Here is a 17,647-nt window from a genome sequence, read left to right on the forward strand (position 1 = left end):
ATTCTTATACTGCATCCCTTCAAGACACTATTACATTAGCGTGAATTTACTTAAAGCGCAAACGAAGTCAGACATCACATGAGTGTAAACTCGAGTCATGCTTTTGAGACCACTGTATGACCTACCACCTCTCGTTCATCTGCTTCAATTAGATGTTGCCCTTAGAAATTGACCAATGTAGAAACTATGAGTACACACACATACACAAAAGGACTTTTCTTAAGCATTCCCTTCTTTCTTCACTTTTAGTCTGTAGGGATCACATTATTTAAGGAATGTGAACTTGAGAGAACTTGTTCCTCCCTCATCACACTGTTCTATCTGTCCCAGAATCGACAATTGAGCATCTTTTTGGAGGTGTACAAGGTTTGCGTCACTTGGCAGGTAATAATCACAGCATAACTTAACTGCATTTATTTTGTTATAGAGAAGAACATATTTACATATTCATCTAAATGTCGCTCTTAACAGCGTTGAAAGGTATGTTAACAGTAAACCACTGCTCAGGTATTTCAAACTTCTTTTGCTAACTGAGTTATTGCAAGACCTTACATTAGCTCATATGAGATCAAATGACTATTCAACTAAAAAAAAAACATTTGTTGTCAATAATGCGGACGAATCGTTTAAGCCCTACTATTGGAGTACATGAGAATACAAAACTCACAATTCCTCTAGTCTGTCACTGACCACTATAGAAGTTCACTACTGAAGATATTTTATTAAATTTTAGTTTGGGAATCCCTTTTGGGAAACAATACATTTAGAATAATTTGATGCCATTTTGTGAATATGTAATCATGTAAGTCATAAAAATGAACTGTAAATCCGATTATGAGCATTTTAAAATGTAATATAATCTAATTACGAGTACTCCTCAATTTTTGGAATTTGACTGCGTAATCTCTTTAAACCTAGAGTTTGCATGATTTCAATTTCATTATCAGCATAGTATGCACATACTGTACAGTCTGCCTTGAAACTGAAGGAACAGAACATCAGCAACATCATATTACAGGAGACATTGCAAAAATAGATTCCAGCACTACTGTAGTAGTCAACCGATATATATATTTTTTTTTTTTGACAGCTGATGCAGATGCCAATATCTTGGAAAGCAGGGTGCCCGATGGCCGATATAAAGCCGATATAATTTTATTTGTTTTAATTAACATTTAAGAAATATGAAGTAATTTACAAATTGATTAAAAAATTCATGTGTAAAATAAACATACTAATACTTTAGATGACATAGTTATTGCACAAATAAAAAAAAATATTTAATATAAATTTAATTGAAAAAAGGAAGAAAAGACTGTAGCTAAGGTAACACTCATTTTAAATACAGCACACAGAGAAAATGATGAGGGCAAATGCATAAAGTGCAGCATAATTTGAATTCATTGACTATTAGCCAGCACTGAGGTTAAGAGATACACACAACACACAAGTTTAAACATTTACAAGGAAATTTGTATCGCTTTATCACTGACTTCTGAAAAGAAACAGCATAGACACTGGACGAGAATTAACTTTTTAATGCGTGTGCGTCAAGTACCTGTGTTTGCATAAGCTATCAAATGGAGGAAACATTGAAAGTCTACGCGTTCATATTTAAGCAAATGTTCACTGTTCACATCAAAACTTTACTCTTAAGCCCAAAGAATAATTATCAAAACAGATTATATCCTTGATAGCAGCTATATTTTTACTGCAATGTTTGTTAATTACAGTGCCTTGTGAAAGCATTCATACCTCTTTATTTTTTTCACGTTTTGTTATGTTGCTGCCTTTTGTTAAACTGCTTTAAATAATTTAATCAATATACACTTCCATACACCATAATGGCAAAGCCAAAACAGAGTTGTCACAACTTCATAAATTTGTACAAATAAAAAAAAAACCTGTATATTGTACATTGCATAAGTATTCCATAAGTATTACATAGCTAAATATTTTGCTGTAGCACCTTTACAGCCTCAAGCCTTTTTTGTTTGATGCGATTTGCCAATTATCTGCCATTCTTCTCCTCATCTCTTCACTTCTCAAGCTCTGTCAGTTTGGATGGGGGTGGACACACATTTTCAAGTTTCTCCAGAAATATTTGACTGGGCCACTCAAAGACATTCACAGAGTTTTCTAAAACCAACTCTTGCTGTGTTTTTAGGGTCATTGTCCTGTTGGAAGGTGAACCTTCTGTCCAGTCTGAGGTTCTGAATTCTCTGGACTAGCAGAGCTTTTGCAAAAGTTTTCCTAGATCTTCACTGAAGAGTGGATTAAAGTCCACATGCGATCAAAATTGACTTTATTTACTTTACTAGCGTGCATTGCTAGTCTTGATGTAAACAATTAATCCGTGCAAGTTATTATGCTGAAAATAATATTTTATCAAAAAAATCTTTAATCAAAATCTGGACATTTACTTCTGCTCTAAAAAAATGAGGTACTGTTATACTGTTTTACTTGCATCCACCGCTAGGTGTCAATGCAACCTACAAATGAAAGACCGTTTACTTTGCTTTCTTGGGTTGTCACTTTGTCATTGATTTTATTGAAAATCGATTTTGCATGTCTAAATACGTTTTATACGACAAATAACACCAAATGCAGGTAAATCCATGGACAACAGGCAGGACGAATGTAAAGATTCAATTTATTGGTAAAGACCAATATTTCTGATGATTTATTGGCGTCAAGTTTTGTGTACAATGACAAGCAGGAGTGCAACATTCTCGAAAAACAATAAGCAGAGTGGACTGCCTTAACGCAAAACATTTACTGCAGGTTTCAACATGGCTATGTTTACGATCAGAAATTTCAACATCAACAAAAAAAATCGCATAGGCGATCCTAGCCCGAATCTGTATCTGTATGCATAAGACTGTCTGAATACCGGCAGAATTCACATTTCTGTTGTAAAAAGAAACATTGTGCAGAACTATTATTTGCTGATATGCGTGTGTTTCCGAAGCTGCAGTTGCTGTGTGACGCGTGTAAAAAAAAAAAAAAAAACTGGACGTGCGCCGAGAAGGCCTTTAAAATCAATTTCCTATTTTCGTTTTCGAAACTTGTGTTTGTTGGTCCAATCGATTCATGCAATAGATTTTCGAAGTTTTAGACTAGACTAGAAAGATATGGGCACAGTTTTTCCAGAACTTCGTGCCAAGTTAAAGCGGTGTCGAGCTGTTTGAAAGTATTTTTTAGATGTATTATGGTGCCCGAACCCGTATGACTTTGAACAGTGACCGCGTACATTTTGTTTACTGCAGCCGCAGCCATCATTACCAAGCGCGAACCGTTGACTCTGACAGTGAATGAGAGGAGACGAAGTGAACGCACAAGCCATAGTGTGACATCCGTGTAAATGTAGATGACGTCACAGGGTTTTTTTTAAAGAAAGAACGTAGCCTTCACTTGTATGTAGGCCTAGGCAATTTACACATTTACAATACTTTTACATTTAAAATACTATTTTATTTATTTAGTATTAGTTGTTTGAAGATTTAAAAAAAATTGGTCGGCCTTAATGCAAATTTCCAACCGGCAAGTCGGTCAGACTAAACAAAAAAAACATCTGAGTCGGTCCTAAATTGACAGGGTCAGTCGGGTTACGGCAAACAAGAATATTTTTAAGGATGGCTTGAGTGAGCGACAGTGAGGAGGAGCACAAACATAAAACCATGCCCTCTAGTCAATATTCAGATGGAAATATATCACTACAATGAAATTAAGTAGACAGCAACTTCTGGTTCACGTGGACTTTAAGTCTTACCACACCACCATAAAGCCCAGATCGGTGGAGTGCTGCAGTGATGTTTGTCTCCACATATGATCATGGAGGTCAACTACAGTGACCATCAGGTTCTTGGTCACCAAACCAAAGCCCTTCTCCATCAATTGCTCAGTGTAGCCAGGAGGTCAGCTCTATATAGAGTCCTGGTTGTTTCAAACTAATTCTATTAAGGGTAACATAGACTAAATGCTTCTGTAAACCTTCAATGAAGCATAATGCTTTTCTGAACTCTTCTCCAGATGTGTGACTTGACACAAACTTGTTTCTGAGCTCTACAGGCAGTTATTTTGCTCTGATATGCATTATTAGCTGTTAGACCTATTATTAAGATACGTGTGCCTTTCCAAATCATACCCATTTATTTGAATTTGCCACAGGTTAACTTCACTTGAAGTGTAAAGCAATATGAATGCTCCTGGGCTAAATTTCAGCTGTCCCAGATAAGGGTATGAATACTTATGCAATGAAATCATTGAAGTTTTTTATTTTCAATAAATTTGTAAATATATATATTTTTTTGCTTTACCATTATGGTGTATGGAGTGTAGATTGATGTGGAAAAAACCAACAACCTAACAAACAAAGAGGTATGAATACTTTCGCAAGGCACTATATGATGTCATAATGCCTTCTGCCACACATTCCCCATTCTGTGGGAATCAGAAGCATTAAGCGATCACATGTGTCTTGATATCAGTGAAAGCATCAGGTCCCCCAGTCTCACCCACCCCCTTCTCTCTGCCCCCCTCTATCTCTCTGGGAAGTAAACATGGGAGAGTGAAAACAGGAAGCCCAGGCTACCGTGTGACTCAAACGCACCGCCGGTATTTTTAGCTCCGGCCCGACAGTGCCCCGGCCACCATTTCCTCCAGGGCCACCGTGAGGATACTACTGCCCGCTTCTCTGTCAGGCCCCGCGGGGAAACGAGGTCAAGCTAAGAAAGGGTCCTGTCAATCCAGACAGCTTTTATATTGGTCCTGTCTGTCAATCATGACCTTGGTGCTGTGGCATTTTGAGGATATAAATACAAGAGCACTGCTGCGGGATCTACACATGACACCAACATGAGACAAAGGCTCAGATACAATGCAGCCTTACAACCAGAATAAAAACTGATCTATATATCAGCTCTTTTACAACAGCTCCAAATGTGTCTCATTCAGAAGAGGAAATATGATCTTTGTGTATCTAAAATCCTTTATCTGGCATCGCTAGTTCTGATATAACAGCTGATAATTGGACAAACAACTTGACTGTTAAAATATTGTTAGAATAAATGGAATACGCTAATCTTCATTAACACAATTATCAGTAATATCTTACTTGCACACAGTGGTATTAAATATACTAAATATATACAGTATATAATAAACTAGCAACGTCCTTGGTATAATTTACGTGGCAGTTAAAATCACATACATCACACATCCAACTACATGTTCAAGATCATTCCTTCAAATATTAATTGAATCACCTAGAGTCACGTCTGCATGTTACAAAAAAAGTCTCAGATTAATAGCTGCTATTTCCTGCAGCAAGAGCATCCTAAAACAGACACTAAGGGCAAAGACAGAGGGCATGGATGTCGTCGCAGAAGGTGTGTGTGTTGTGTCTGGAAGTGAGAAGAGCTTTGAGAAGCAGCCGCGATACTATTGTTTTCTGCAGATCTGCGTCAGAAGGTAAGTGGAACACAAACGTCTGCCAGTGCTGCACAACACTAACAGACAATCTGCCCAGTCACCAGTGACCCTTTGCCACACAGCAACAAACCAGTGAAGAACACAGAATCCCAGCTGCTTCATGACAAAGCTAACATTTAAGTGCAATTTCATAACACATGATTCAATAAAACCATTCAAAAAACCATTCAATACAATATGAGGCTATCTATTTATGTTAAGAGTTTCATATCCTGGAGCTGAGAGCCCATCCTGTGTGGTTAACCTTTCAGGAAATCCAATCCTTCAGTGAGTGTCACTGTCTTCAATATCTGTGGCGATATTATTTACACTCGCTCCTGTGTCGCTCCACAGGTTTACATACAGTTCACACACTATTCAGTTCGCAACACAAACCAAGCTGTTTCGAAGTCAATCAACAAAGAACAAATATATGGATAAGTCGACAGCTGAATGAATGAATGAATGAATGAACAAGCAAATAAATGAAAAAAACGTCTAAATGACTTGAACAAAATGAATGAATATAAGAACTAATGAATGAACAAACTAATGAGTGAATGAACGACAAAATAATAATGTATGAACCAAACCATTAAAAAAATGAATTAACAAACAAATAAATTAACAAAAAAGCTAATTAAATGAATGAACACACTAAGAAATTGTAAATGAATGGATGAACAAACTAATAATTGAAAAAACTAATGGTTGAACAAACTAATAAGTGAAAAAAATTACGAACAAACAAATGGGCGAAGAAACTAATAAATGAACAAACTAATAAGAGTTAAACTAAAGAAAGAATAAATTAATGAACAAACTAAATGAATGGACAAACACATTTATGTATGAAAAAATTAGTGAATGAATGTACAAATAAACGAATAAACAAACAAACACATTTTTCAATTAATTATAATTAATAAATGAGCAAACAAAATGAATAAAAATGTGTGATATTAAATGTATGAATAAATGAAAAACTAATTAATTAACAAATTAATGAACAAACGCATTAATGATTCATTGAATGATTGAATGAATAAACAAGCAAACTAAATGATCTAACAAACAAACTAATGAGTAAACGAGCAAATAAATGACCGTGTAAAAGTTAATTTGTGGTTGCTTTCAAGCTGTAGCGGAGTAGTTGTTAACATTTGTTGACATTGTGGAGATGCTGATTGGTGTACTGATTCAACAAGGCAACCAATCAAATGACAAAGGAAACGAGAGAATAACTATTGCCACAAGCCGAAAGAAAGAAATAAAGACAAATAATGATATCTAAGATGGATGTTAATGGGTAACGAAAACTGCAAATCATAATTAAACTTGATAATGACAGCCCATTACTAAACAATGGAAGAGAAGTTCAGAGAGAGAGAAAGAGAGCTCCATCTTGTTGATAGCTGAACTGCACTCCAATTTATTGTGAGCCATTACCTCTCAATTACTGACAGTACAACATGTACATGTGTAACTGAGCAGAAACAGAAGAATGCTTCTCTACTTGAAGCTACTCATTTGACTAATCAACAATTAACTGTCATCTCTTAACCATTGGATAATATGTGGGATGCTAACCATTAAAGGTGAAGTGTGTCATATGTTGATACAACGAAACTGTTAATATTGCGGTTCAGTGGCACTATCAAAATATACAGAATACAAGCAAGTGCAAGATTCACACACATCACTGTGCAAAGATCTTACCTCCATACTTCACACTGGAGAATGATCAACAGTAAATAGCTTTGTATCCTTTAGGTGTTGAGTATATGAAGGGTTAACCTTTGAGCTGAATGAATCTCTGTTCAGGCGAAGGGTTAAGTGTTGGTACTTTACTTTCAGACCACTAACACGCAGCAGCTTAACATGTTTGTCACTTTTGAGTGCTTAATGTTTTTTACACACAGGTTGTTAAAGGGAGGGACAATGTACATTTTCTAAACTATAAATTGGTCAATTTGCATTAGGTATGCAGTGCACATAACTCAACAACTAGTTAATAAAAAACACCCACAAATATAAATTCTATCATCATTTACTAGCCCTCATGTTATCCCAAAGCCAAAGTATGAGTCACTTTCTTCCACAGAACATAAAGGAAGATAAAAACAACTTTCAACAATCTTCAAAAACAATCTTTCTTCTGTCATTTTAATGGCAGACAAAGAAAACGCAGGAAAGGTTGAATTTCTGTCACCTGCTGGACTGGAGTATGACAGACAAATGGCATGCACCACAATTTTACTGTTAAAATGGTTTAAATATTGCATTGTTTCTCACCTAAACCAACTGGAGGACTTGGAAAATGGTCATAAAGTCAGGTGTACTACGTTTGCTGTGTACTCACAATGTACTGCCACTGTGTTGAATACACTCAACCGAATATTTATCTACTGAATCTCATGTCTTCCACAAAAAATGTCTTCCATATTTGTTTGGAATTACATGATGGCGAGTAAATAATGGTATCATTTTACATTTTAAGTGAACTGCCCCTGCGCTGATGTCACTCCATTTTGGTGCTTGACTCAGAAAATCACAGAAGTACTACCACAATTTTTGATGCTGTTTCTCTCCACTGTTGTAGCTCCTTTGGGAGTGAATTTCAGTTTAAATGTTGTTTCGAAGACATTACAATCGATTATGACATTTATTCATTCAGTCACCTGGCCTTGCAACATCAAAGAGTGAAAGAAAGATGGATGGATGAGAGAGAATGATGAAAAGTAAAAGAAAAGTAAAACGGATTGTCCTTCAAAGGCTTATTTTCTACTCCAATGTTGTACGAAACTCAATCAGAGCCAAAACACACATATCACATGCACCAACTTGTAAATGAGGACAAGATCTAGGCATTTCTGGCAGACTACAATCTCTGCCGCATTTGAGACCATAGGGTGTCCCATTCTTCATTTTAGCCTTCAGAAGGGAGCTTGCGAGCGCCACCTTTGCACCCACTATACGCCCTCGATGCACACTTCTGCCAATCCTGCACTGAGGTGAGCTCCGCCGCAGACTTCAAAGCGGTGTTATGTCATGAGAGTATGGACTCAGAGAAAGACCACAAGGGTTTAGGGTGTGCTTTGGGACAGAGCCATACATGTCACATGTAATTTTCATTTTGATTAGTTTTACAAAAAATGCAAGGTACTTTCTTTGAATTTTTTTTTTATTTGCTTTGTTTGAGAAAACATGCAAATATACAGTGACAATGTTTTTCATTTGATTTGGTCGAGTTAGTTTTGCATCAAATACTCTGTGGTTTTTGGTAATCGAGAACTGTCAGCAACAGTACATTTCCTCGCTTTCCTGAAATCAACCACACGCCGACAAACCAATGAGAATGTGCAACAATGATGACGATTCATATTGATTGAGCACAGGCGCCAAAGATGTTGTGGATCTGTTCACCCCAATCCCTCTGTAACTGGCACAGATTAGCAGAAAATTACAGACAGCTACATACATATTGCCTGCCTTTCTAAAAAAAAAAAAAAAAAAAAAAAAAATTGTATTGTTACACCACAACAATACAAATTTCAAGTAATGTTAATATTTCACCAGTCCCCAAACCCATTCTCTCAAATGTCTTGAACAGTTGACAGCTTGCCCGGTTGAAAAAAAACTGTATATGCTGGTTTGTTTTGAAGCATGGATGCTGGTTTGAGCTGATTTAAGCTTGTCCTAAACTGGTTATAAACTGGTTATGAGCTGGTTTAAGCTGGTCATGGTCAACTACAGTGTGTGCATAATTATTAGGCAGGTTGATATTCCTAATATATTTTTTCTGACTCTGGAAGATTAAGGGGTAAAGCTCTATCCATTTAATCTCTCTCAAGGAAAAAAAAAAATTAATCTAAGTTTAACAGTCTACTTCCCTGTCCTCCAATATACTTGGAGCTGCGAGAAAGATTAAAAATAATGTCTGCCAGATCCACTTTGTGTGGATCTGGTGAAGACATGGTTTAAATTTTAAGTTGCTCTTCTAAAGCCAAGTGAACACTTAAAGACTCCTCATTTTTTGTTTTCCGTCATGTTGGTGCATGCATTACAAAACTGAATGCAGACGGATGCACTGTCTTTGTGTTTTAGTACAGTGTTCTGTCTGAATTAGTGGACGTATACCTTGTTAATGGAACTGAACATCATGAAAATCACAAACAACAACCAGTTCTCAGCTCACAGCCCTACTGAGGGCAGATAAAGGACAGTGCAGACAGACATGGGGGGCATGTGGGATCAGCCCAACCTCTAACTTATTCTGAAGTTTACACAGCCGGCAGACCTCGGCCTTCACACCTCCAACTGGCCCCACCATGCAACTCTCGGTTAAAGCAAATGGAGATGAAAAGCTCCTGCAATGAGCTGCCTGGGATGAACAACATAACACTGACATGCCCTTTAGAACAAAATAAGCCTACAACGTGCAAGTGCAGGCACGACCGAAGAGGAGCTGCCTTTGATATAGGTGTGAGTGTGTTTGTGTGCATGTAAAGGGTTCGTGGGAAAATGGGTGACGGAGTAATTCTCGTAGTCTGACCAACCCCTCTACAACCTTTCTCACACTTTAACACAAATTGCTTTTAAATTACGCAAACGCTGCCTGTGAGCCAGTCAAATGCCGCGTTTCCACCGAAATTACCCGGAACATTTGTACCAAGAACTTTATTTCCCAGGAACTTTTTTCCCCCCAGACTTGTTGCTTTCTGTGTTTCCACCGCGGTGTAAAGTACCGGGAAGATTAGAAAATAGTCTGGTGATGTAGGTCTGCGCGTGTTTCTCAATACAAAGTGCGCTGATTTTGGACTTGCATCCTCGGTAGTTCAAGCTTACAGCAGCGTATTTGATAACTTCAGTCAACTCGCCTTGGCTAATGCAATTTTCCTCTCTGTACATTTACAATAAAACTAAATGGGATATCAAATACCACTGCCTCTTTTCGTTTTCATTTAAACATAATAACAGCTGCAGACATGTACTTAGTTCAGGGATATGTGTATATATACAGCCATTAAAATGAAACAAAATATTATATAAATTTGACTTTTTAATTTTCATTTTAACATATAGATAAATTTAATACAGACTAAAGATTACCTGTTCGATTTACCCAAAACTTAATTATGTGTTATGTTTAACCACTAAAGACACATCAGAGCCAGCGGGACACATCAGAAGGTCTAGCCGAGGTCAGGCTGCTTCTTGGCGGATAGATGATCACTGAGCTCCCGCTGATCACGTGGAGCTCAACGTCTCCGAGATCGGCGAAACACATTTTTAAATAGGCGCTGTCTTTATAAATAAACCACAGATTTGAGTTTTAAACAACTACATTCTCGCCTGAAATACTTTTAAAATTACATTTCATGACACAATAACAGTAATATTTTGAAAATGATCCGAATAAATGGTGGTAGAAATCACAATGCTGCGTGAACTCAACCAATCAGGATGTTAAGCGCCCAAGTCCTGCCCCCCAAAATTTCCAGAACTTTGAAAAAGTACCACCTCACCAGCAGGGTCTTTCTGAGGGGCATTTTTTTTACCCGGAACTTTATTTAGTTCCTGGTTCCTGCGGTGGAAACACACCAAGTACCAGACCAAAGTCACTAGTTCCTAGGTAAAGTTCCTGCGGTGGAAACGCGGCTATAGCCTACCTCTGCACACATCTGTCCCACAGACTGATGCTCTTTTTCCTTTTGTACACTATCAGGCACTGCATGTCTTGACAGATAGTCACTATGACACACACAGACACGCTCTGCCAGGAATCCAGCTGGCCTGAGGACACTAGGCTTGGGTAGGGTTGCACCAAACGTTTATATGTTCTTTCTTAAAATGGGACATTCTCAGCAGGGGCTTAGCAGCTACTAGTATTTTTGTAAATACTTCTCTGGTAAATTTGGTTGCATTGTTTGCTTTTAAAGCAAAACTAGGTCATAAAACCTCAGCGCAGTAATTTGTAATCATTTAATATGACATTTACCTTTATTGATCCAGTGAGCAGCCTAATAAATTTAGCATTTCATTTTTACCTTAATATGAGTTTGTTAAAGCATATTTCGCCACATGTAACTCTTACTGGTAATGAATCAAATTACCATAATATATACATTTACATTCAGTAAGACTTTTAGTAGATGCTTTTATCCAGCAATTTGTCATAAAAGCCTACAAATGTTAAGTATAGAGTTATAGTAGTATCTAAATAATCATTTAAATACTGTACATTTTAATTATGTATATTACAATATCTAAAATTAATTAAGGATGATCAATAAATACTAATACAGCACATTTTGATATTCATTTATTTTATTTGTAAGAATTGTTTTGCTAAAGAGCCACAAATAAATCATTTAATCACATGATTTTTTTCTTTGTGCTCAATATAACGAGCACAAATGTCAACATCCTCATATGCTGTATGTCTAGGAATTAAGTCACACCAAACATAAGCTCAGTGTAATTCATTAAATCAGCCATTTAATTCCAACCGCTATTCCTATATATCATATATATGTATGTACAGTATTTTTCAAGTAAATTTGGTTTTATGAAACCTAGCTTTGATGTCTAGTAAAGGTGTAAGTTGTAAATTAGTGCTCATGTAAGCCCCATCTAGTGTAAGTTTCAACTTCAGACTGGTGTAACCAGCCCATGGTTACTTGTTTGCACTGTCATTAACAACTGCAAGCAGAATTTACTTTGCGAACTCTACCTAAGAAGCCCACAACTTTTCATGTGTCAACAAACTGAAGATTAACAGCCTATATATGGAAGTAAATTAATGGGAGAACAGATTTGCTTAAAGCATTGGTTGCAGCTTTAGTAAGAATTATAGAGAGCTGTTCGAAATAGAGCACATGAAAATGAGCTGTTTAAAAATGGTGTAAAATGACATGAAAATTATGTAAACGTTATAATTGCTGTTGTATATTACAGCCATAATAATGGTGTGATTTTAGATGACTATGACTAGTCATGATAGCTGCAATTAATTTATTTCAGACTTGATATCCTACAAGTCCTAATAAATATAATTCTGCATTAATCTTTAGCTAGCCAGTCATGTTAAACATATTTGTATCATGTACTTTTGAGAGCTAGATTACCTGAAAAAAAATTCAGATGTACAAATACCGTCCTGACATCAAAAGATTAAAAGATGCAAGTTGTCCGACCATTTGGCATCAGATTATCACATGTCTGCATTAATGATGCCTGCATGGCTCTTGGCAGCTGCAGAAATATTTATGACAGGCAGCCAACCTCTTTCGTCGTCTCTATGCAACAGGGGTTATCTGAGCATTCATCTGAGGCCTTCGCTGCAGAAATGATGCAGGTGGCATCAGAGAAAGAGGAAAGCACACACGCACACACAGTACCTGCTGCTGGCGCATACATGTCTTTTCATTTTGGTGTAACCATCTTTTGAATATTTAAGTTGTTTACCAAGTGCAATGAAATTGTACAGGTTTTCATTCTGTCATTCTGTTTTCATTCTGTCATTTTGGCGCCACAAATACAAATATCTTAATACAGTTTCTAGCATTTTTTTTTAGACAAACACTTTTTTAGTAGCGTGTTTGTTATTTAAATTTATGATAAATATTATATCTTCTTGAGTATCAACGTATTGTTCTATACTGATAGCAATGAAAAGTTGTGTACAGTGGTTGCTTCCTCGGGATTATGCGAATTCTGTTTGGTAACATCTATTTGGCAACAGGTGATGCCTCATCTGACTTGAAACATAACTTTTGTTGTTACTGAAATTTTAACCAACACTGAAAAGCAAATACACTTGTATAGCCTATATAAACAATAAGCACTCTTAAAAGGCCCCCCTTCCACGCTTTCACTGAAGCATCCAGCTGTTGGTAGTGTTTTGGAACATGGAAGCCAGTAACTAACTGGTCATTTGCTAGTGTAAGCTAGTAGACTGGTTTAGACCAGCAACAAACCAACTACCAATTAGTAATGCTGGCTTTGGAATATGGTTGCAGTTAATTATCAATTCTTCAACCATGTTCCAAATCACAGCTGCCATTAAAATGGATTTTCCAACATGGTTGGAGGCACCCTCCATAATTCGCCCAATGAAATATCCACAAAAAGACATTACCCAGTCCTCGAAGTGTTTGCTGCCGTTTTGCAGCAGTTCCTCGAACTGAATGGTGCAGTTGGCTACAAAGTCGTCGTAGCCAATCGGCGCGTCGTGAAACACCGACAGCTCGATCCTGCGGCCGTCGTGCACCTCGGTCACAAACTCATCGTGCCAGACGGGACTGTTGGTCTTCTGCTTGGTCGAGGTCTGCCCCACGCGAAAATCATCTACGTTGAGGGCGATGTACGTGTCCAGCAGGAAGGTTTGCGTCTTGGGGCCGACGGCGTGTCTCAGAGACCAGGCTGTGGGCTTCAGGTCCAAAGCCTCGCAGATCTTGATCTTCAGCAGACCGTTGAAAAACACCATGGCCACTTTTGAAAGCTTTAGTAACAATATTCCACTTCAGAGCCTGGTTAATTATTCAACCAGTGTATGCCACGGTGGACCGGTTTGTGATTGTTTATGAAATAACGGTAAATGCTCTTCTTCGTCCTCGTGGATCAGCATGCAAAGTGTAGAAGGTCCTCCTGACAGAAAGGGAATCTATTGCTATGACCTACGGACAACCTGCATGTGATCTTGAAGCTGTCCAAACGGCGCTGTCGGCAGTCAGCAATGCAAGTTGGATTGAATAATGACAGCTACAGTGTTTCAACAGCGATACGACCAGCATTCCTCACCTCAGAATTCGCCAGAAATATAAGCTGGGTCTCCTCAGGGTGAGCAGCCCGTTCCCTCGTCTGACTGGAGCGCTGGATGTGTCTCCTCCGCGCATTGGGAGGAAAGTTATCTCCGCAAATGCGTCTTTCGGTTCGCCCCAGACAGGAGAACCAGTGTTTACGGGTTCCGTACTCACTTGCTTTTTCCAGGATCCTCGTTTGTCCGTCGGTATTCAGTTTCCTGCAGACCTGCCTCTTTTTCTCCCGACTGTGAGTGTGTTTGTGTGTCTGAAGGCTGGTCCAGGAAATGCGCAAAACACGTCAGTTGTTGCGCGGAGAGGGCTGAGTGAGTGCTGCACTGGAGCGGCCCTGCTGCTGGAACCGCTGCTTCGGAGGAATCGGCGCTCTGGTCAAGCATCACCCACAGGGCTGTAAAGATGAACGTGTGTATGTGTGTGTGAATAATGCACCCTGCTGAAGTCATGCAATGCATGACGGACCGTATGTAGACTTGTTTGTATCATTAATGATTGTTTGAAATGACATGATCCACCTACATTCGATTGCCATTTTAGTAGCAATGTATGGATGTGATTCTCTTCTTGCATAAGGTTGTTTACAATGATGCACTGTGAGAACTGCAGTGGAAAACAAATATTTAGCCGTTTTTCTCCACCACATTTATTTTCTGATTGAGTTGAAACTCTGAAAATTCACAAAGGCAAACACAGTATTGTTTAATTGAATTATTGTAGCAAGTTAAGTGGATGAAAGCCAAGATGAACTAATATTAGGTTACAGTGTGTATCTGCAGCAAAAAAAAAGATGTAATATAACTAAATGAAGGCATATATTTTTTTATGTATCTTCTACATTGAAATGGGTAAATAATAATTAAATAATTATAAAAATAATTTGAAACACTTTGACAAGTTTGATCTTGAAAATGTGACGTTGAGGTCCTTCTCAACATCAATAGTCAGCCGAAAGCGCCACCTCGTGGATGGAATTTCTATTACACCATAGATGACGTTTGATGATCAAACGAAGAAATTATAACTAATGTGTGCTGCCTACTGCTGCATCATTCATTTAAATGTCAGTGCGCGATCAATGGCGTCATGAAAGCACATATACATTTCTTAAGCGTGCTTTACAAATGCTTCCCTGTTCCCCTTTCTTGAGATGCTTCATAGTGTAGAACATTTTATTTAGGAAACAGCTTTTGCTCAGGGGGAAGATAAAATGGGATAGAGGAGCTCAGTGTGTAACATTTAAGCAACTTTAATGATAACGATTTAGATTAAAATCGCATTAAGTGAGTTACAAAAATCCAGTAGATGGCAGTGTCTTTAAAGAAGTATTGGGTGGACAGTTACTGAATCTGCAGTATATTGCTTTGTCTTCTGAACTGTTAGCATCTTTTAAAGAGAAGATCCCTTGATGAGGTTAATTCAAGTAAATTTTATATGAGCATACATACAAATCCCATTATCAAATCTGCTTAATGTATCAAGTGTATAATTTAAAAAGATAAAAGAGATACAGAAAGATTCCGGGTAACAGGTAAAATATAACCCTCCATATTTTGGTTTATGATGTAACCATGAGTATGTTTGCTGAGTTCACATCTCTAGATTTGCAGTGACCAATAAGGCTGAGCCACTGGAGAAATATTAATTATTGTAGAGCATATCCCTCTATGGATAAAAGCACCAGAGACCCTCTGAAAGTTGACCAAGAACTGTTTTTATGAATTTATTGTCATTAATGTAAGCGCAATTATAGGTCAGGATCACTAAAGTGCAAAATTAAGTTGAATAATACTGGGATAATATCTACTATTAAAATTACATCACATATACATTAAATCCCATAGAACAGATTTCTCCGTTTAATGCATTTCATTTTGAGCTGTGTGTCCTTTTGTTTCAGACACAATAATTAGATGAGTGATGTCTGCTGGAGAATGAATGGTGATGTTGTTTCAACATCAGGATTTTCCCTTTAGGCTGATTCTCAGCCTGCGTTGACATTAGTCGAAGATGTTCTAGCTCGCACTATACGGCCTCACACGAGTCTAGCATGTGGTGTGGCTCCAAATGATGACATCACCAGTAGGAGGAAAATGAATGCCCCTTTGAGACACTGATAGTGCAGGGTTTATGAGTGTGTAGGCTCTGTGTTGTAAGAATAGAAGCGGCCACTTAAGGCTCTTTGAGGGTCTTAAAGCTTACTTCATTCCACCCCCAAAATGCCAGCGTCTATGTTCATACACATAGTGCATTAGAAATCACTGTCGGCAACTGCCAATAGTGGAAATCAGACCTCTGTGGACAATGCTTCTTTGTTTGAACATAAATAGACACATGAAAGGCCGTTCTGAACAAACTTAAACCTCATGACCAGAATCATATGTAACATGGCACATTCAATTTTGTGCATCAGTCTGGATTATGTAAAAAAAATAAAAATAACTCATAACATTCCCCATATGTGCATTACAAACACAGTATCTTCTCTAATAAATCATATAGGCACCCATTTATGGGTGAGCATTTTTTCCCTTTATGAGACTTTTAGTGTCTCATAAAACACAGTATTTGCTCTCAGATTATACAGAAGAAAAAAGTATGTAAAAACAGGCCGCAATGTATTCTATTAATATGAAATAAGTTCCCATATTTATTTTTACAGATGTTTTACCTGTATTAGAATTTTGCATTTGATTACATTTGTTTAGGGTCAACAGAAATGTCCATAAAATTACTAGATAATTTCCTGGCAAAATTAATATTATTATTTTTCATACACATCTGAAATTAATTGTAGTTAAACAGTATTCCATTAAATGACATTAAAAAAAAAGTGTAATAAAAGAAAAATTGCTTAAAAACTATTTTTAATGTATACATTTATGATTTTATGTATCCTGAATATGCAAAAAATTAAAGAACACACTTTGACAAAAGCAGCTTGATTGATGATGCATAATAATAATAATAATAATAAAATTATAATTCACTGTTCTAGAAAATAATAATCTAAACATGTTTTTATTATTATAAACATTTATTAAATATTTATTATTTTTTTATTGATATAACTGGATAAAATAAATATGAAAAAATATTTTGCTTTTGAATGCTTAAGCCATTTATTTTTTATTTGTGTGTGTTGGTGTGTGTTAAAAGAGTTTGTTTACATAATATGTGTGTACTGTGAATATTTATTATGTATATATAAAGACACACACAAATGTACAGTACACACACATTATGCAAACTCTTATGTAATGTTATGTATTGTATGCGATTAATCCCGATTAATCGTTTGACAGCATATATATATGGTAATTAGTATGTGATATTGCCAACATTTCCTTTTTAAG

At 37.0% G+C, this 17,647-nt stretch overlaps 1 protein-coding gene across 1 annotated transcript in view; it reads right to left on the bottom strand.

Moving 5' to 3' along the window:
* LOC127970423 (protein kinase C epsilon type) overlaps window positions 1-14,701 on the bottom strand; it is an 87,649-nt gene extending 72,948 nt beyond the window's left edge. The window contains exon 1 of the mRNA XM_052573008.1: window positions 13,616-14,701. Within this exon, the coding sequence (XP_052428968.1) occupies window positions 13,616-13,963 (348 nt within the window). The 5' untranslated portion in view covers window positions 13,964-14,701. The remainder of the gene's footprint in view (window positions 1-13,615) is intronic.
* Window positions 14,702-17,647: the final 2,946 nt, after the last annotated feature.

Source organism: Carassius gibelio, chromosome B13 (assembly GCF_023724105.1).
Source record: "Carassius gibelio isolate Cgi1373 ecotype wild population from Czech Republic chromosome B13, carGib1.2-hapl.c, whole genome shotgun sequence".
Lineage (NCBI taxonomy): Eukaryota > Metazoa > Chordata > Actinopteri > Cypriniformes > Cyprinidae > Carassius > Carassius gibelio.